We start from the raw sequence: 21156 nt of genomic DNA, 5'->3' as shown, positions 1-21156 counted from the left end.
AATCCTGGGTGTCTCTGTGCCCAGCATTTGGGAGTGCAGAAATGAATTCCATAGGGTGGCTTTGCCCTGGGTGGGATTATTTCCTGAATGTGTACTAGGATCTCAAAGAAAGCCTTGTTATTTAAAATCACAGGGAGCTGGGGTTTGGGAACCGAAGGGAAGAGAGAGGAGGGGGGAAGGAGGTGCCTGCCTTTCAGTTTAGACACCTGTCTTTCCATGGTGACGGCTCTTCTGCTTCCTTCAGTCCCCAAAAGTGTCATCCGCTCCTGTTGGTGGTTTCCCACAGCCTATAACCCGAACCAAGGTCTCCTAAAGGAGAGAGCTGCATTTCGTAGAAGATGGGGGGGGGGGGTGAGTGGGCAGATCGTGGGTACGCTGCGATCCGACACTAAAATGCGCGTGCCCCTGTCTGGGGGTCGTGAGGGTTCCTAGAGTCACAGTCTCTGGGAGTGGAGAGGTTCCGCCAGAGACTGCGGCCATTCCCGGGCGGATCCCATGGGCCGTCGCGCCTCGCAGGCGCTCGGAAGCAGCAGGCGCTGGCCTTGGGGGAAGCGCGAGCTACAAGTCCACTCCCCCGGCCGGCCACGCCGGGGGCCTGGACGCCTGGCGCGCCAGCAGTGTCCGCTCCCTTTCCAGCCCAGTCCCGGCCGAGGACAGCGGGGCTCCGTCTAGCAGGCCGTGACCTCGCTCTGGAAACTACCGGGGGAGGGCACACCCGGAGAGGGAGGGAAGGGGCTCCAAGGGGAAGCCCCCATCCCTCCCTATCGCCCCTCCTCCTCCCCTAGCCAGCCAGGGCAGGAGGGGTCTGCGGGGCTCCGGGAGGGGGCCGCGGCCGAGGGGACTAAGGCGATTGGCCCGGAGCCCCCCCGCCGGCTCCGCCCCCGCCCCATCTGCTAGGGATTTGGCGTCGGCGTCTCCGGCTCCGGCTTGGCTCGGCTCCAGCTCGGGCTCCGCGCGCCCCCCGGCCGGCCCCCGCCCCGCGCCCGCCTACCTGCTGCTCCCGCGCCCCGCGCCTCCCTCCCTGCCTCCCGCGCTCCCGCCTCGCGCCGGTTGTCGGAGCCTCGGGCTGGGTGCTGATGGAACCGCCGCGATGTTCGCTCCCAGGCTCTTGGATTTCCAGAAGACGAAGTACGCGAGGTGAGGTTTGGGGGCGCGTGGGGAAAAGGGGAGGAGAGGGGGCGCGCGGGGAAGGGAACGCGCGCGGGAGGGGGACGCGTGGGGAGCGGACCGCACGGGGAAGGGCGCGCGGGGAGAAGGGGAGGGGAGGGGGCGAGCCGGGAAGGGGACGCGCGCGGGAGGGGGAACGCGCGGGGAGGGGGCGCGCGGGGAGCGGACCGCACGGGGAGGGGCGCGCGGGGAAGGGGACGCGCGCGCGCGCGGTCGGGGGGGGGCCCGGAAGGGGATGCGCGGGGAGGGGGCGCGCGGGGAGGGGCGGCCGAGGCTCTCTACCCGCCCGGCGCCGCCGGCCTCGCTCCCCCCGCGGCGCGGAGAATTCGAGTTGACAAATGGACCCTAGCTTCGGCCGGAAGAAACCAGCAAGGAGACTTGGCGGTCTTTGGGAGAGTCTCGCCGCCCAGCTTTGCGCCGCGGAGCGGAAGGAGCGCGGGTTCCCAGCGCCTGCTCTCCTGGCGGCGAGCCCCGAGGCGAGTCGCTTCATCTCCCGGAACCTCAATTTCCAGGTCTGCAAAACGGGGATAATGAACGTCCCCGTCCCTGGGCACCCCGTGAGGCACTTTGCGTGGCTCCCGGAGCAGAGTAATCGCTCAGTTTTATCCGGTGTTTCTGTTAATGAGAAAAGGTGTTGGCACGCCCCAGCGGGGTTCCCCCAGTACCCCCTACACTGCCCTTTCCATCACCGCGCCCCCACTCCCCCCCCCCCAGCCTTCACCGCCCCCATGACAACTGGAGGAATGAGTTTAAAGCTCTTTTTTAGGTGGGGAAACTGAGGCTTAAAACCCAGGGATTGCTGCTTGTCCATCTTGGCATTTTCACAGCCCTGAGGCTCAGTTTCTCCTAAAATGGTGATGGCAGATACCCCCCCCCCTCCCCGCCCCGCCGGACTGCGGAGTGGAAGCCAAGCTCCACCTTGCACTGATTACAAGTTAAATGGGGGAGGTTCATAACCATTAAGTTTCTCTGAGATTTTTTGGGGTCTGCTTGCCTGAAAGCCGGCAGGAAAACCTTTCCTAGAAGTAGCCCTCAGCCCCTAGAGGTCTTGAGGGAGGACAAGCTGTTTCAGGAGTGTGGGCGTTTGCCTGTGCTTGGGCACCCAGGGGGGGCACTTAGCCTGCTCTGCTGACTTTTTGCCCTCCCCCTTGGGTCTGCTGCTTCTGGGTGGGGTAGGCAGGGGGTGAATTTGAGACAGAGTGGCATCTTTTTTTTTTTTTTTTTTTAAAGATCCCATTTATTTATTTGACAGAGAAAGACCACAAGTAGGCAGAGAGGCAGCCAGTTAGAGAGAAACAGGCTCCCTGCTGGGCAGAGAGCCTAATATGGGGCTCTATCCCAGGACCCTGAGATCACGACCAGAGCCGAAGGGAGAGGCTTTAACCCGCTGAGCCACCCAGGCGCCCCAGAGTGGCATCATTTTTGATATTCACATCTATGTGGCTCATTGTCTCCTGACAATTGCTGAGGGTCCCTGTCCCCAGGAGGTCTCCACACGTTCTGGTCAGATGGCAGAGCTTGATCAGAGATGTCCAGGCTGAGCATGGCATGGGTAGGGGGGAGGCTGTGCATGTCTTCTTCGTGAGGTTGGGGAGTCCCACTGGAAGGGGGCACATGGGGAAGTTCTTGTGGGTTTTCATTTGCCTGGAAGGTGGGAAGGACTGGCTGCCCCAATCCATGGAATCCTCTCTGATATGGGCACTTGGATTTTCAAAGGCTTGTTCTCAATGGTCCTGTATGCTATTCTGAGGTAGAAGTTGGTAGAGGGTTCGCTGGAAGGAAAGGGCAGATTCCAGGACTTGAGGCCGCAGGTGCAAACAGGCGCAGAATGAGCTCTGAAGCCTGTTCCATGGTACCATGGGCCTTCGCCTGTCCTGCATCTGCTGTGTGGTCTCGGGTCAGTGTCTCAACCTCTCTGGATCTCTGCTGGTTGATTTGTAAGGACAGGAGGGTTGTTCTGAATGAGCTGTAGATTTGGACTCTGGTGCTGCCCTCCCTGGCTGGGTTAGAGCTCTCCAGCTGTGCCAGGGGCTGGACCAGGAGCTTTTTCGGTTCTGTTCTATGGGTGACAAGTCCAGGGAGGAAGTAGAGGACATCAATTAGAACTATTTCTGTTCCCTTCCTTGTGGCATGGCCCTTACCCTGGCACAGCCCACAAGTTAGGTTCTTAATAAAGGCTTCCTGATTGAGTGACTTTAATAGTATGAGCTAGCGTCATCCAGTAGAAATGTCACACCAAAAAAAAAAAAAAAAAAAAAAAAAAAAGAAATGTCACACCAGCCACATGCGTAATTGTACGTTTTTTAGTAGCCATTCAATTTAGTGTGATTGATTTTCTAAGGCAAAAAACAGTGAAATTACTTAAAGAATGTATTGTAATTGATCCTTAATATGCAAAATGTTGCATTTCAACATGTCATCAATATGAATGGATCATTCATGAGATACTTAACATTCTCTTTTCATTTCATTCTCTCAGCAAGTCTTTGAGATCTATTTGTGTATTTTATACTCATGGCCCATCTCGGTTTGAACTAGCTCTTTTTCAAGTGCTCAAGAGCCCGACGTGCCCGGCGGCTGCCGTGTTCAATAGCACAGGAGTATCCTCCAGGACGAGAGATGTGCGTTTGTTTCATTTAGTTCAGGCTGCTGTAAGGAAGCACCATAGACTGATGGCTTATAAACAATAGAAAATGATTTCTCGTAGTTCTGGAGGCTGGAGGTCTGAGATCAGGGTGCTGGCATGATTGGGTCCTGGCGAGGGCCATCTTTTGGGTTACGGACTACAGACTTCTTGTTGTATCTTCATGTGGCAGAAAGAGAAGGAGCCGCTCTCTGGCCTCTTAGAAGGGCACTAATCTCTTTCATGAGGGCCCCATCCCCTTGAACTAATTATGTCCTACATGTCCCACCTCCAGATGCCATCATACTGGAAATAAGATTTCAGCGTAAGAGTTTTTTGTGTGTGTGGGGGCGCCTGGGTGGCTCAGTGGGTTAAGCCTCTGCCTTCGACTCAGGTCATGATCTCAGGGTCCTGGGATCAAGCCCCACATCAGGCTCTCTGCTCAGCAGGGAGCCTGCTTCCCCCCTCTCTGCCTCTCTGTTTCTTGTGATCTCACTCTCTGTCAAATAAAATCTCTTAAAAAGAAAAAAAGAATTTTTTGTGGGGAGGAGGGAGAACACAACCATTCAGCCCTTAACCTTGTTCCGAGTTAAATGCCGTATGATACTGTAAAAGATGTTTTTTCTTGTTGAGCCTCTGTTTTTCATTGGGTGGTTGGACCAGCTCATCTTTCAGGTTCTAACCGGAACCCTTGAATGGTCTGCCTAGATCAAGAAATACATTTATTATGAAGCTATAGGAATTAAAGACTGTAGTGTTGGTGCAGGGCTAGGCAGATTGGCCAGTGGAACAGAATAAAGAGGGCAGAAACAGATTCATGCCTATAAAGACATTGGTTTTTGAGAAAGGTAGTATTGCTGATCAGACGAGGCAAGCCTCGTCCATTGAATAAACGGTACTGAGACAATTCGTTATCCAGACAGAAACCGTGAAACTGGAGCCCTACCGCATTTCTGGATGGATTAAAAATCTTAGAAGTGAAATTTTTAAAAAATGAAAACTTTTAGAAAATAGGAAAGACTATCTTTTGGATTTCGTGTTAGGTAAAGATTTCTGAAGGCACAAAAAGTTAAGATCATTACAGGGTAGATGGGTAAACCAGACTGCATTAAGAATTATGGATTTTTAAGAAATATTTTATTTATTTATTTGACAGAGATTTCAAGTAGGCAGAGAGGCAGGCAGAGAAAGAGGAGGAAGGAGGCTCCCCGCGGAGCAGAGAGCCTGATGTGGGGCTTGATCCCAGGACCCCTGGGATCATGACCTGAGCCGAAGGCAGAGGCTTTAACCCACTGAGCCACCCAGGCACCCCAAGAATTATGGATTTCTAGTCACTGAAAAATGCCATGAAGGAAGTAAATTTGAAGGATCTATTTGCAGCACATTTACCCACCAAGATAATTAACGTCCAGAACATGTAAACAATTACAATGAGAAAAAGACAAACAAGAGGACACAAAGTGTAAAAAGACCGATTGTTTTGCAAAAGCTGCTCGTTTGTCGTTGGGGATCTTCCCTGGAGGAGCCTGTGCACACGTGCGTCACTGGAAACGGACAAGGATTTTCTCATCAGTGTCGTTCGTGATAAGCAAGACCTGGAGACATCCCAAAGGTCATCGGTAGCATGGTAGATATCCATAAAGACCCTGCAGGAGGGTGACTTTCCCGTTCAGTCAGCCGTGTTGATAGATCTCATAGATGTGTTGAGCGATAGCAAAACACAAAGGAAGGTATGAATCCCATCATTCAACGCTTAAAAACACGCAAACCAACTGTCGTTTAGGAATGCAGAGGAAGGAAGGTACGTGGAAAGCAAGAACACGATTATTGCAAAATCAGCTCAGTGGTTACCTCTAAGGGAGGGGAGAATACACAGGGTGCTTCTGGGTCCTGGCAGTGTTCTAATTCTTGACTTGGGAAGAAAACCAAGCTGGATTCTCCGTGTCCTACAAGACAGTTCCCATTCCCAGGGGGAGACTTACGCATGTGGCCACGCCTTCCTTCAAGGGAGGCTGGGAAGAGTCGTCTCCGCTGTCTGTGCCCATTGTTGCCTCCCTGGGGCCCAGAATAGCACCTGTCATCTGAGTAGGTACCAGTTAGATCTGGTGAATGACTAGTGGCTGTGCACCTTTGGGCAAGGAAATTAACCTCTGGGCATTAGCCAACACCTGTGGGTCTCAGTTTCCTGTGATGCTCACTGACTGCCCAGTTTATAAGGACCAGGTCTTGGGGTGCCCCCAGGAATGGCCCCCATCGCTCTGTTCTTGCCACGGGTTTGAAGTTGCCGCTAAGGCCACATGAAGGTCAGGGCCCAGCTCTTCCCACAGTGGTATCCTTGGGGAGCAGGAGTGGAAGGAGCTTGGAGCTTGTGTTCTGATTCTGCTCATCTCTTTGCTGGGTTCTCTTAAGTAGGCAACTTTGTCACTGAGCCATGGCACCCTTCTTGGACCGTGCACCTTCCTTTCACCATCTCCTTTGGCCCTTAGCTGTTGGGGGCAGAAGTTACTGTGTTTTTGTTTGTTTGTTTGTTTGTTTATTTATTTGACAGGCAGAGATCACAAGTAGGCAGAGAGGCAGGCAGAGAGAGAGAGGGGAAGCAGGCTCCCGCCGAGCAGAGAGCCCGATGCGGGGCTCGATCCCAGGACCCTGGGATCATGACCTGAGCTGAAGGCAGAGGCTTTAACCCACTGAGCCACCCAGGCGCCCCAGGAGTTACTGTTTTTTATCCTTACATGGTTTGCTCCTGGTCCCAGAGCACATAGTGAGGTTCACATCTGGACCGTGCTTTTCTTTTCTGCCTCCCACACAGCCATGGGGATCTCGATCCCTACGGTCACCTGTGTTTGTGGCACAGGGCCAGAGCTCGTGCTCTCTGTGTGCGGCCTCCTTCGTTCACCGACAGGCCCGTCCTGAGCAATGATGGGGCCAGAGCAAGTGTCCTGCGGGAAGGCCACACACCATATGTCTGAATATTTTAAGTTGAAAATCTAGCTAACAGGCTTTTCAACAAAACAGGTTCTGTCCTCTTGGGCAAATATACTCCTATAATGACAAAAATGGAACACTCTGGTAAAGCATGGACCTCGGGCGGTTGAAGGCTGGCCGCGGGTGCCTTGGCATTTATGGCTGGACCAGCCGTGCCTGAATGGGGAGTAAGATAGAGGCATGCATAATTTGTTCATTGCTGTATATTTCATACCAGTTATTTTTCTCTTCATTGCAGCAAAATCATTAATTATGTTATTTCCACTCAAGATTTTCCCTTTAAGTTGGGTTCTAGTAATCATCTAGAGTTGTGTGATTCAGGGCAGTCGCACTAGGCCACCTGTGGCTCTTTATTTATTTATCTATCTATCTATCTATTTATTTATTTATTTAAATTAATTAAGTAATTAGAGTCTGCTCCATGCCCAGTATGGAGGGTGACGCTGGGTTTGAACCCACAACCCTGAGATCAAGACTTGAGCTGAGACCAAGAGTCAGACACTTAACCCACTGAACCATCCACGTGGCCCTACCTGTGGTTATTTAAATCAAATCTAGGGGCGCTTGGATGACTCAGTCAGTTAATAAGCATCTGCCTTGGCTCAGGTCATGATATTGGGGTCTTGGGATCGAGTCCCATATTGTGCTCCCTGCTCAACAGGGAGCCTGCTTCTCCCTCTCCTGCTCCCCCTGCATGTGTTCTCTCTCCATCAAATAAATAAAATCTTTAAAAAATAAATAAATAAAAATAAAAGATACCCCACAATTATAAAGTAAACCAAATATATAAAAAATTGATACTCTAGAGTATCCAAACTTTTCTTAAATTTGAAAGGCAAAATACAAATGAAGATTAATAAGCATAAAACTTGAAGTCAGAAAGTATTTACGTAAAATAAAGTATGTGTATTTTGTTTATTTAAGGGCTTAAGTACAGCTGAAGTATTTTTATTTTATTTTATTTTATTTTTTTGCAAGTGTGATGGAGTCTCCTCTTATGAAAAGGAAACTTCTCACCTCTAGAGCCAAGGTGAAGAGTAGGTATCATGTCTCTGGTGGGCACATCGGGCCCCGATGAGGGCAAGTTCAGGGTTGATACGAATTTATGAATCGTGCATGGTGTTCCTTGGCTGCCATGTGCCCCTGTTGGGAATTCTGGGTCAGGTCCTGAGTATATATGGAGCCTGGAACCATGGGCAGAGTGGGACACGGCGGCTGAGACCGCTGGGCAGTGACTCTCGGGTAGGCACCCGTGTGCCATGTCTCCCGAGAGCAAGGCTTTGATGGATGGGTTAATGGGGCTTCCCTCTGACCTCAGCACTGGGGCTGGCCATGTCCTCCCCGTTATCTGGTGTCACCCACAGACCTCCACAGCACATGGACACGGTCTTTTCTTTCTTAATGTGATAAAGTATACCTAACATTGCATTTACCATCTTAGCCGTTTTTAGGTGTCCTGTTCAGGGGCATAAAAGCTCGTTCACGTCACTGTGCATCATCACTCCCACTCTGGTCCCATCACATACCCCCTTCCTGCCTCTCCTCCCCCGGCCCCTGGCACCACCGTCTGCTTTCGGTCTCTGGGACTCCGATGACTCTGGGGATCTCTCGTAAGTAGAGTCATATAGCGTTTGTCCTTTTGTGGCTGGCTTATTTCACTCTGCAGAATGTCCGCAAGGTTCATCCCTTGTGTCTGAGTTTCCTTCCTCTTTAGGGCTGAACAGTACTCCACTGTATGGGTTTGCAATTGTCTTTGGTCTCAAGGACACGGGACAAGAGAGGTGGAGAAGTCCTCTCCTGGGTCTTGCTTGGGTTAAAGTAGATGGCTGGGGCGATAGCTCGGACTGTTGCCAGTGATGAGCACTGGATCCCCCGTGACCCAGATGCATGAGGATCCTTTAAGTTGGTTTGTGGGTGTTGGTGAGAGCAGGACCCTCTAAGGCTGCTCTGCAGGGTTCTCCATGGATCAGTTACACTGGCGTCACCTAGTGCTTGTCAGAAATGCAGAATCGCGGGCTCCATCCGAGACATATGGAAGCTCATGCTTTAGGGGAGGACTCAGTTTCCCAATAATACCATGTGAGTGATGGCAGAATTGAAATGTTGACAAGCATGCAGGGAAAGATGGGCACGGTTTCTGCTCGAGTGCCCGGGGCTTGGGGGTGGGGGGGCTGGTGCTTGAGGGTCAGCCATGTACTCTCAGGTGTAAGTAATAACAGAAAACCTCAACTTGAACTGGCTTAGAGGAGAGAGAAGGAAGGCAGGACAGAGGAAGGGAGGTAGAGAGAGAAGGGAACATCAGAAAAAAGAAACGAGTTTGTGTCCAGAACTGAAAAAGTTCAGGAGTGTCTGGGTTCAGGTGCAGCTGGATCCAGGGTCTCAAAGAGGACCCGGGCTGTCTCTCTTTGTCTCTGGGCTCTCTTTCCTCTGGGGGCTGCATTGTCTGGACTGCTCGCAGCCTTTGTGGACCCAGAGTTTCTCTTTCCTGGCAGGATCACCACTATCCTGGATTCGAGTGTCTGTGTCCTGGCTTGGATCGCATGGCCACTCCTGAGCCTGTCACCGGGGTCAGGGGGGAAGGGCTATGTCAAGTCTAGATCCTTTGGAGCATGGAGTTTGGGAGTCAGGCATGGCTTGTCAGGGGTGATGGTGTGTGGTTCCACCTGAGCCCAGTGGAGTGAGAGGAGGCAGGTGTGGCCAAAAAGGAAAGAGAGTGCCATCAGATAGGATTGCAGCTTGTTGCGTCTCCTGAGGAGGGGGTGGGGGTCAGTGTGTCCTGGGGAGAGAGTCTCAGTGTGGGGGGGAATGGAACATTCTGGAGCCCGATAGTGGTGGCGGCTTCTCAACAGGGTGAACGTGTTTGTCACCCCTGAACTGGACCCTGAAAACTGGTTAAGACAGTAAATTCTACACTGAGAATATTTTACCATGATGAAAAAAAAGAAGATAAATAAATAAATGAAACCTAGCTGAAAACGGGCACATATGTAGGTCATTTATTAAATGCGAGGGAAAGAGGAGGAAAAAAAAAAAGGAATGTGAACATCGATGCAAGGTTATTTCATGAACCTTCCAGATTCCGACTTTGCCTCTTTGCCCCATCACTGTCCTGGCTGCCAAGTCCGATTCGGGGTGCCCTGTGCTGTTTCCTTAACCTCATCAAATCCAGAATTCACCCCCCATCTTCCTGTCAGACGTCCATGTTTCCTGGGCCCGAGGTGTCCAGGCCAGGTGTTCTGGAGGCTGTCCCAGTGTGGGGGTCCCTGGGCTCTGTTTGGGGGGTCTCGTGGTTAGACTGAGGCTCCATGTTTTTGGTCTCCATGTTTTTGGTGGAAGCGATGCCAGTCCTTCTAGGCGCCTCGTAACGGGCAGTGAACCCCAATTGCTTGCTCATGTTGACGTCCTCCAGGTTTTCTGTCTATAAAAGTTATTGTTGGTTTCGGTAATTGGTAGCCTTTGCGGGGAGGGATTACTTTGCGATTGTGTAAATACTCCAGTCCTCACCTGATGAAAACTTTCATTCATAAAAGCAGAGAGAAGAATGAACCCCCTACGCCCTGTAGCCTGAACTTGACGGTTACCAACGTTTCGCCAAAGTTGCTTCATCTTTCTTCTCTCTGCCACCATATTTGAGGACAAATCCCGGAGGGTCTGATTTCAGTGCACATCTCTAGCTGGTGAGGACAGGTTTTCCCTAACCTGAGAGTGTTGGCGATAATTCCCTTGTGCTACTGATGCGCTTGAATTATAACTTTTACCTAGTTTTAGAGAAAGTGTAATTCCTTAACCACATGGGGCTCGCGCTGTGTTAGCTAGCATACCTGTGGAGGCTAGATCAGGTTCAGGATCACGTTCTTGGCCAGAAAGGCAAGACACTTCACCGTGCGTCTCTCCGGGGGGGGTGTTAGACATCTGACTTCCCCATTTCCGCTGATGCCAAGATTGATCTTGGGGTCCCTTGGCTCCTTTTGAATATCCGGCTGCTCAGCACCATCCCCCCACCTGCCCCCCCCCCCCCCCCGCAAACTTCTCTGCACTTAGTGTACCCAAGTGGTGGGATCTTCATTATTCATCCAAGAGAAAACCATGGTTCATTTTTGGGCAAGAAAGGCCTCCGGAGGACAAAGTGAATGAGTCTGTTTGTAGAGTAGATATTCTAAGATTGTGAGTGTGTGTGTGTGCACATGTGTGTGTACATGTGTGTGTATGTGTGCCTTTGGTCCCAGAGAGGTGTAGATCTCCTAGCAGGCAGCCTCCGTGCTCAGGGATGGGTGCCTGAATCTTGGTCATAGGTAATGGAACTGGGTGAAAATCCAGCTTCTGCATATCCCCCGCCCTCTGCTTCGGAGTTCCTGTGGTTCTGCCTGTCCCAGGAGGGCCGTCGGTGACACTAGGTTGGCAGGGCTAGTCGTTCCAGGGGCCGTCACTATGAAAGAGATGTTTTCCATGAGCTCTCACGGGGGATGTTCTGGATTGTAGTCCCATCGTGGTAGCAGGGAGGGGAAGACCACCGAGATGGGGATGGGTCAGGGAGGCCAGGGCAGCCTCGTCTGCGGGAGGCTGCAGGCCACGCGTTTTGGTGGCAGAGCCAGAGCCATGGTCCCCGAGAAGCCCTTGCATCCCTAAGTCAGGGTCTGGCTGTACTCTGCTGGCCGCCTTTATGAGCCTCATTTCCTCTTTGGAAAAATGGGCTAGGAAGCATCGCCGCCCCCCCCCCCGCCCCCGCCCCCGCAAGCTCCGAGGGCTTTGGAGGGGAGGTGAGGAGTGACTTCAGATTCATTTCAGGCTCTGCCCCAGGGAAAGCGTCAGTGAACCGAGCAGGTGTAGGTCCCAGGCTCAGGCAGCTGTCGCCCGGAGCAGCCAGGGGGTGGGGTGTGAGCGAGCCTTGCGAACCGTGGAGTGCTATACAAACAAGCCTTCTGGTGTCACAGCCGCATCCCCAGATGGGACTGGACGCACCGAGAAGTGATGGTGCTTGCTTGCCCGGGGGCCTTGTGGCTGGTGTCCGGAGAGGCCGACTCTTAAGTCACAGATAAGCCGCCTGAGTTTGGGTCTCCCCAGCAGCAGACCCCAAGACAAGGACCCAAAGGCAAGCAGCGAGTGTGAGAGGCGATCCCAAGGCACATCAAGAGAGTGGGGAATGAGCCCAGGGAAGGGCACGCAGCCGCCGAGGGGTTTGTTAGGAAGCAAGCTGGTTCTGCTTGGGAGGCCGTGTGGGGCAGGTGTCGGATGCTCCCCACTGGGCACAGAGGCCTGGCACCCTCCTCGGCTCACTGTGTCCCTGGCATAGGCCGAGTGCCACAGGCAGTAAACCATTGCGCGCTTGGGTGGGGGGGGTGGGCTTGCCTCTGCTTTTGTTGCAAGGACTGTGGAAGGCCCCCCGCCCAACCTAGGATTTCTGGTTCAAAAGGTCTCTCACTTGCTGTCTTCCAGCAACTTCAGTGAGGCAGGGGACAGGGGTGGTCCCTGCTTCAGAGATGGGGACTCTCATTATCCTAGAGGGGAGGACGTTCCCCAGGGAGCCGCAGGGAGGGTACGGCGCTGGGGCTGGGGTCTGTCCAGGTCTGTCCGGCCAGTCCTTCCAGGTACACACCTCCAGGTGCTGTCCACATGGAATGCCCTGAGGCCTGTGTTCCCTCCTACAGACGGTGACAGAGTTCCCCTGTCCCCTTCTCACCCCTTCCTCAGTTTCCCCCTTCCTGTTCCCACTCGCTTTCCCCGGGGATTTTGATCTTGAGACCACTGTGGGGAGGCACCGGCCCAAAAACTCTCTCCCAAAGCCTGAGCCAAAATGCTGTCTGCACCCAGGAGGGGCCTGCATTCATGAATGGACACAAAGAAGCATCCTGGGGCCAAGCTGGAGAAGGGGAGGCTCTCAGGGCCCAGGGCCAGCTTGGCCCTCGGCTGCCCTGGCCTCTGTGGGACAGACAGACAGATCCCCTTTTGTGTGGAAGCCTGGACGCATCTCTTTAGTCCTCTGTCCTGGGATCCCAGGGCTGCCCGCTGCCAGGCACGGCCCCGTCCGGAAGGGCCGGCCGCTCTAGTTTTCCTGGGAGAGGAAGGCGGCTTCTCTCTGGGGGCTACAGCCCTGGGCCTGGGCTGGGAGGAGAGGGAGAAACTGCAGCAGCTCTAAGGCTGGACCTGACAAGAGGGGCGGTGAGCAGCTGGGATGTGCTGGGGGGTCCAGGCGGTGGGTACCCGGCAGGTCAGCCACCCTCGGCCCTGCCTGGGGCAGAAATGGTTTAAAAAGCAATCCTCCACCCCTCTTTTTAAAAAATATTTTATTTTTAAGTAATCTCTACACCTAATGTAGGGCTTGAACCCACAACCCTGAGGTCAGGTATTCCATGCTTCACCCACTGAGCCAGCCAGGCACCCCGAAAAGCATCCCTTTTCAGACCCCACCCAGACCTAGCCCTCGGGAGCGTGGGGCTGCTCTGCGGGCTTCTGCGGGATGATAACCTACAGGAGAGCCTGCCTTTCAAACCCTAGACCCGCTGGGGAATCAGCACCTAGATCAAAGTGTCAAACAGTACCAGACACCCCCCCTTAGGCGCGCTCCAGACACTGTCCCCCACTCCCGAGGGTACCCATTGTCCAGGTTTTTATCACCAAAGCCTCCTGTGGCTGATTCTTTGAAATTTCTAGAAATAGAGCCGAAGAGCGGTACCGTGGTCCAGCGCCGTGTCTCAGATGCGCGCCGGGTTCCCTGTGCAGCTGCCGGCCTGTCCACCCAGTCCGCCGTTCCATGGTATGGCTCCCTCAGTTTCTGTCCCTCCTGCCCTGGATGAGCATTTTTGGGTAGTTTCCAGCATTCTCCTTGCGACCAGCCGCTTCCCTCCCCCCAACTCTGATGCGGTCCTTTTGAGAACGCCTGGTCTCGAATACGGATTCCAAATACGGACTTCCGTGTTTAAGATTTTTTTTTTTTATGAGATTTTAAAAAATTACTGATGTAGTAGATGGACACTGGAACTGGTGAAACAATGAATGCAGAAATATAAGGGAAAAAAAGTAGTGTTTCCCACCCTTCTCTCCGAGGTCTCTCCCGTAGGGTTCCCCATCACATCTTCTGCTTTTCCCGTTCAGCTCCTGGGCCCGTCTCTTTGGTTGCATGACCTTGGACTAACCTCTCATCCTGGCTGGATTGACCCAGACGTCTCAGGAGTCTGTCTGCTCCAAAATTTTTGGAAGGTTTTAAAAGCCGGGACTTTTCTTAACTTGTTATCTCTCAAGTCGTAATGACTTCATAAACACTGAGATGATGGGCGATTCAGGTAGTTGACATGGGCCTTACCTGTTGCATGCCTGCCTGTGCCCTGGTACCAGGAAGATGAAGGTAAATTGGGGACAGGCCCTTGTTTGCAGTTTGGGGGCCAAGACCGACCCTGAAGCACCCACGGCCATGTCGCAGGTGCTATGATAAGCGTTGCAAGGGCAATTGTGGGAGTCCAAAGAAAGGAGCCACTCTCTCTGCCTAGGAATGCCCCAGGAAGAGAAAGAAGGGGTCCATGACAGCAGCGGCTTGTGCAGAGACCTACAGGTGAGAGAGAGCTGTTTACTCTCCAGTCCAGATGGGGGTGTAAGGATCAAGAAAAGCTTTTCAGAGGGGCCTTTGGACCTGGGCTTTGAAGGCTGAATAGGAGTTCTCCAGCTAGAGAGGAGGGGAAGGGATTTTTAGGCAGAAGAAAAGATATGTGGGAGGCCCAGAAACATGATGACTATGGGCCATGGGGAGGGCTTTTTTGGGGTGGGGGAAATTGTGGGGTCTAAGGCAGGGATAGGAAACAAAAGAAGCAGGTCCCCATGGGACACAGGCTCTTTTTGTTCTTGTGTTGTGACCAGGGTTTTGCCCGGGTGTATGAGATCTTTGAGTCTTGGTGTTAGACTTTCTAAGATGGGAGGGACTGACAAAGCTGGGGCTTGGGGGGGGACTGGGGATGGTGGGCCACTTGTGACCAGGGTTGCTGTGACCACTGGCCAATGAAGCAGTGATTTTAGGAGCTGGGAGAGGGCTTTGTCCCTTCCATTCTTTGCCTCCAGATTCTCCATTCTGGAGAGGATGCCCAGATATGTTATACTATCATGTAAAAGACTGATGGCAGAACCAAAGACAGGGCTGAAAGGGGGCGTGAGTGCAGTGCAGAGAATAAACCAGAAGTCTGAAGGTCTGGGCTCACATCTCAGCGGCACTACTTCCTAGCCTGTAGTTCAGCGTCTCTGAATCCTTGTGTAAGAGAGAGGGCAGTCAGAATCTCGGACCTGCTCACTTTGAGCAAGGCTCAGGCAGGAGGAGGGAAGGGAAAGCCCTTGCCACTTTAAGACAGGACTGGAACAGGCATCTCCTGGGACTCCGGTGCTATATTAGGCAGAACACTGAGCCTCAGCTAAGCATAATTTACTTGAAGGAAACACTTGAAAGTGATTTGGTGTTCCTCTTGGAAAACAGATTTTCTGCCATCCATCCTTCCGTCCATTCAGACAACTTTGCGTCTACCTATACACTTCTTTTTCTACCAAGCTGTGTGCCTATCTCTCCTACTCACATACTCACCCAGCCCTCCATCCATCCATCCATCCATCCATCCATCCATCCCCCATCTTCCCATTCGTGGATCCATCCACCCAACCTTCCAGACAAAAATCCACTTACCTAGTTACTTGCCTATCAAGCCGCTTGCCTCTCTCCGGTCTACTTACCCACCTTCCCATCCAGCTAGTTCCAAAGCTGATAACTGGAAATGTATTGGGAAGTATGGTTGTTGTCTTGTGGACAGTGGGAGAGCCAATGCAAACATTTTATAAAGTCACGTTATCTTCTCCTTTTCATGATCAGTTAAAAATGTTCAGATTTGAGATCTGTAATACCGAGGTGCATTGATAATGTCTTTAGGGAGTCATGGGGATAAGGCAACATTTTGCAGCCGCTGAGAAAGCTCTGTCAGCCCTACAAGAGTAGGGGGACATGGGTAGACAGCCTAACTCCAGATGTTGTCCTCCAGGACTTCCTTTATTCTGGGCAGCTGTGCACTGAGCGCAGGGTCAGTTTCCTGGGGAATGAGTCAGGAAAGGTTCTGGAGCTGCAGCGCTGGGATCCTGGGACTGGGATTGCCTCCTGACCCCTGCCACAGGCCCAGCTCCCACTCCAGCCTGGCGGACCCCCCCACCTCCAGCCTCTGAGCACTCCTCCACCTTCCCACTCCTTTCCTGCTGCCCTTTGGGCTCCAGAAGTTCCCACTGCTGTCTTCTCTGTGACCATCCCATCGTGTCTGTGACATCACCTCCCAGCAGAGGACTGGTCTTCTGTTGTTGCAGTCTTTACATCATAAAAGCATTGGCATAGTGACCCTAAGAGAAGTTTCCCCAACTTTTGATTCAGAAAGATTTTGAATGTGTATCAAAAAGTTGCAAGAAGGGCCGCCTGGGTGGCTCAGTGGGTTAAGCCTCTGCCTTCTGCTCAGGTCATGATCTCAGGGTCCTGGGATCCAGCCCCACATCGGGCTCTCTGCTCAGCGGTGAGCCTGCTTCCCTCTCTCTCTCTGCCTGCCTCTCTGCCTACTTGTGAACTCTCTCAGTCTATTAAATAGATAAATAAATAAAAATCTTTTTTAAAAAGTTGCAAGAAAAGTTCATGAGCACCATTCACTTAGAGTCACTGGATATTAACCTTTTGCAATGGTGGCTTTATCACTTTCTCTTCTCTCTGAACCTTTCGAGGATAAATTCCAGGCATCCGGACACTTATCCTCCAACACGTCAGCATGTGTCTCCTAAGGAAGGGCATTCTCACCCATAACCATTATCTCTCCCAGCCCATGATACAACACTGTAATCTGATAGGCATTCTTCCCTCCAAACCCTTAAATGAATTTTTTTTAAGGTTTTATCTATTTATTTGACAGACAGAGAGCACAAGTAGGCAGAGAGACAGAGAGGGGGAAGCAGGCTCCCACTGAGCAGAGAGACTGATGCGGGGCTCGATCCCAGGACTCTGGAATCATGACCTGAACCGAAGGCAGAGGCTTAACCCACTGATGCTCAGGTGCCCCCCTTAAATGAATTCTTAAGAAGAAAAATGCCATCCAGAGTGAATCCTATGGGGCGCCTGGGTCGCTCAGTGGGTTAAGCTGCTGCCTTTGGCTCAGGTCATGATCTCAGGGTCCTGGGATCGAGTCCCGCATAGAGCTCTTTGCTCAGCAGGGAGCCTGCTTCTCTCTCTCTCTCTCTCTCTGCCTGCCTCTCTACTAGTGATCTCTCTCTCTGTCAAATAAATAAATAAAATCTTAAAAAAAAAAAGAGTGAATCCTATGGCCTCACCACAAATATGTATTTCATTTTCGTGCATTAATGGGACTTCTTCCATCTGTATACATATTTTGACCTTACTATAATCATAATAAGTTATATAGTCACTTTCCCACCTGATGAAAGATATATGGCAAACATTTCCCATGTCATTACACAGTTAAAAAAACTGACTTCTAATTACACACAAAGACCTTGAATATAATCCCATAAAAATTCAGACAGTATAGGGCAATGGGAAATCTCCTTTTATCTCCCACCCAGTCCTACAAGTTCAAAGAAATAAGGGGCAGCCAAAGTCCTCTGTGACCAGAAACCCCAATACCATCCACCTCTTCTCTTTTTTTCCCAGGCATCTTTGGATGCCTTTACCACTGATCTACTGTTAGACGTTCAGATTAACTCCTTTACTGGGATTTTTCCAGCTTGGGCTTTTCATGTACCTCACTCAGTGCTTCTCTGTCTCAGCGGCCCACTAATGTTCCAGCTTTAATACTGATGCCTGGGTCCCAGCCATAGAGCTCTAGAGATTCCAGATGATTTGATCTGGGATGTAGCTGGGGGCATTGGCGTGTTTAAAAGCTTCCTAGGTGATTTTTTTCCTTAGCATTAAAAAAAAAATTAAGGTGAAATTGACATATGGAATTTCCTATTTTATTTCATTTTAAAGTAGGCTGCACGCCCAGTGTGGACCCCAACACAAAGTTTGAACTCACAACCCTGAGATCAGGACCTGAGCTGAGATCAAGAATCAGATGCCCAACTGATTGAGCCACCCATGTGCCCCCCCAAATTTGCCATTTTATGCTTTTTTTTAAAAGATTTTTATTTATTTATTTGAGAGAGAGACAGTGAGAGAGCATGAGCGAGGAGAAGGTCAGAGGGAGAAGCAGACTCCCCATGGAGCTGGGACCCGATGTGGGACTCGATCCCGGGACTCCGGGATCATGACCTGAGCCGAAGGCAGTTGTCCAACCAACTGAGCCACCCAGGCGTCCCCAAATTTGCCATTTTAAAGTGAATGGCAAATCCCCCTAAAAGGAGATCCTGTACCCATTAAGTGGTTGCTCCTTCCAGCCTGCGGCAACCTCTAATCTCTGTCATTACGGATTGGCCTATTCTGGATATTTCGTATAAATAGAACCATATAATATGAGACCTTTTGTGTCTGGCTTCTTCCACTCATGGGACAGCATCCCATGCTTGAGGTTTGTATGCGTAGCAGATATCAGAATGTCCTTCCCTTTTACCACTGAGTACTATCCTATCATATGGGTGGATCACGGTTTTTTTGACCTGCCCGTCCTTGTGCAGCCGAGGTTGAGAACCACTGGCCTAACCTTGTATGGCCTCACCTTCAAATTGGAATAATAATATCTACATTGCCAGGATGTGGTGGGCTTTAATGGGAGGTACATGGGTGGGTCAACCATCAGTAAGAAAAATGGTGCCTGGGCTCTTTGGGCTCTCCAGGAAGAGGTGAAAAGTATGTCTATTCTTGTGGCCTCTTGAGCCATTTTTTTAAGAAGACTTACTTATTTTAGGGGCACCTGGGTGGCTCAGTGGGTTAAGCCACTGCCTTTGGCTCGGGTCATGATCTCAGGGTCCTGGGATCGAGTCCCGCATTGGGCTCTCTGCTCAGCAGGGAGTCTGCTTCCTCCTCTCTCTCTCTCTGCCTGCCTCTCTGCCTATTTGTGATCTCTCTCTGTCAAATAAATAATAAAATCTTAAAAAAAAAGAAGACTTACTTATTTTAGAGAGAGGGAGAACATGAACAGGGGGAGGGGTAGAGGGAGAGGGAGAAGCAGACTCCCCACTGAGCTCAAAGCCTGCCATGGGGCTCAATTCCATGACCCATGAGATCATGACCTGAGCCAAAATCAAGAGTCAGTTGCTTAACTGAGTGAACCATCCAGGTGCCCCACTTTTGAGCCATATCACCTCATGGTACCTGTAGGGTTGGTAGTAGTGTCTCCTTTTTTTTTTTTTTTTTTTTTTTTTTTTTTTACAAGGAAGCTGCAGTGCAGAGAAGGGAAGTAATTTCCCCCCAGGTCTCCAAGCACCTAAGTAACTCTGCAGAGATTTTCCATGCAGCTATGCCCAGCTCCAAATCCCTGACTTCATCTGTTTAGAATGGAATTCAGCCTCTGTCCTTGCCTCCCTGCTGGTGTGGACTCTGGATCCTGACTCTGTATGGGAGCTCTCCATGTGGAGTTGCCTTCCCCTTCCCTCACAAATGCCATGGCCCCGCGGTTATCTAAGCAGAAGGGTTGGCCACAGAATGGTGATTCTGTTCTTCAGAGAGGAGGCAGAAAGGCTCACTTCCCTCCTTTAGTTTAACTAGTAACAGCCTCCTGGAAATATCAACTCTTTGGAGAGGAACGTCCCAAAATCTGGAAGGCTGCTCCTTGCCTGTCAGCTCTGTTCTAGAACATTCTCAATTTTATCTATATGCTTCATCTGTTAAAAACGAGTCCCTTATCTCTCTACTGGGAAACGGATAAACAAGCTGTTGTATGTCCAGAGGACAGAATAGGACTCAGCAGTAAAAAGGAAGGAGGCATCGGAACACAGTGACAACACGGATGGACCTCACATACATGATGCCCAGTAAAAAAAGCCAAACTCAAAAGGCTATGCAGGAAAAAAAAAAAAAAAAGAGAGACAGAGAGATAGGATGGAAGTGCTGAGAATAATCGCCAAGAACAGTAATGTGTGATTTAGGAAGGCCCATTTTCTCCTTGTATAAAACAAGTTTATCTTAGATGATTTTATTTTATTTTTTAAAGATTTTATTTATTCTTTTGACAGAGAGAGACAGCAAGAGAGGGAACACAAGCAGAGTGGAACTGGAGAGGGAGAAGCAGGCTTCCCGCTGAGCAGGGAGCCTGATGTGGGGCTCGACCCCAGGACCCCCAGACCATGACCTAACCGAAGGCAGATGCTTAACTGACGGAGCCACCCAGGTGCCCCCTTAGATGTATTTTAAGTAGAACTAAGTAAATCCCTGCTTGGCATTCAGAGCCATTTCTTCCCACCTGAAAGCACTTGACTTTATAAAATAAATTCTTTTTAGACATTAAAAAAAAAAAACCCAAAAACAAAACTGCTGCAGGCCAACCCTGCGAGGGCATTTACACGTAGAAAGACAAAGCTATAGGGGCAGAGAACAGGGTGGTGGTTACGCGCCTGGGGAGGGGTAATCAGGGACCCCATGTGTGTGGGTGTTTGGGGAGGATGAAGGATCTGTTATTAATCTTTTTTTTTTTAAAGATTTTATTTATTTATTGACAGAGAGAAATCACAAGTAGATGGAGAGGCAGGCAGAGAGAGAGAGAGAGGGAAGCAGGCTCCCTGCTGAGCAGAGAGCCCGATGAGGGACTCGATCCCAGGACCCTGAGATCATGACCTGAGCCGAAGGCAGCGGCTTAACCCACTGAGCCACCCAGGCGCCCAAGATCTGTTATTAATCTTGATTGTGGTGGTGGTGACGTCAGTCTCCATTTGCCTGAGCTCATAATACTGGGTAGCAAAAAAAGGCAAGAAATTATACTATATGTAAATGCAAAGGAAAAGTGACAGCCTAAATAAAACAATTCGTTGTTCTCTTCAGAAATGACTGCCTAGAGGCTCTGAAGGAAGAAAGTAGGCCACAAGGAGGTAAAGAAAAAGTTCTTGGTTCTGGAGGGTTGTGGGAACTCTGTTTTTTGGGCGTTTGCCCCGGGGCCCTGGGCTCTCGTCTCCCAGCCTTTTTCTCGCCCGCCGTTCTCCTGTTCAGTGGCTGGAGCACGGGGCAGAGACAAGGAGGGTTTTGTGAAACCCAGAAACAAATAAAGAGCTGCCCATCGTGGGTTGCCACGGCAACGCGATGTCGCCCTTGAACCCGTGTGGCTGGCACCGTGGGTAGCTTACTGGTGTTTGTTAAGGGAGCAGAGGAGAGAGTGGCTGGGCCGGGCTGTGCCTGGTGGCAGGTGGACAAGTGCTCCCTCGGCCCCAGACTCGGTTTCCCACCTTGGAGAAAGACGTCGGCGGTGTCTCTGCACAGTTGGCCTCTGCCCGCCCTCAGCCTCGTTGGC

The 21156-nt window shown here is 51.2% G+C and overlaps 1 protein-coding gene across 11 annotated transcripts in view; it reads left to right on the top strand.

The window, feature by feature from the left end:
* Positions 1-699: 699 nt before the first annotated feature.
* Positions 700-21156, top strand: part of MMD2 (monocyte to macrophage differentiation associated 2) — a 42700-nt gene continuing 22243 nt past the window's right edge. For 6 of the 11 annotated variants that reach the window (XR_014306407.1, XR_014306408.1, XR_014306409.1 and 3 more), the window contains exon 1: positions 997-1137. Coding sequence is in view for 5 of the 11 variants with exons in the window: in XM_082714209.1 (XP_082570335.1) it covers positions 1091-1137 (47 nt within the window). In the remaining 6 variants the exon portion in view is untranslated. Of the gene's footprint in view, positions 1138-1413; positions 1680-12715; positions 12932-13952; positions 14319-21156 lie in introns of those variants that run through there. The other 5 variants (XM_082714206.1, XM_082714203.1, XM_082714204.1 and 2 more) reach the window with 5 other exon arrangements.

The sequence above is a fragment of the Mustela nivalis genome, assembly GCF_964662115.1.
Source record: "Mustela nivalis genome assembly, chromosome: 19".
Taxonomy (NCBI): domain Eukaryota; kingdom Metazoa; phylum Chordata; class Mammalia; order Carnivora; family Mustelidae; genus Mustela; species Mustela nivalis.
The sequence above is the reverse complement of the archived record's forward strand: the minus strand, read 5'-3'. Positions and strand labels throughout refer to the sequence as shown.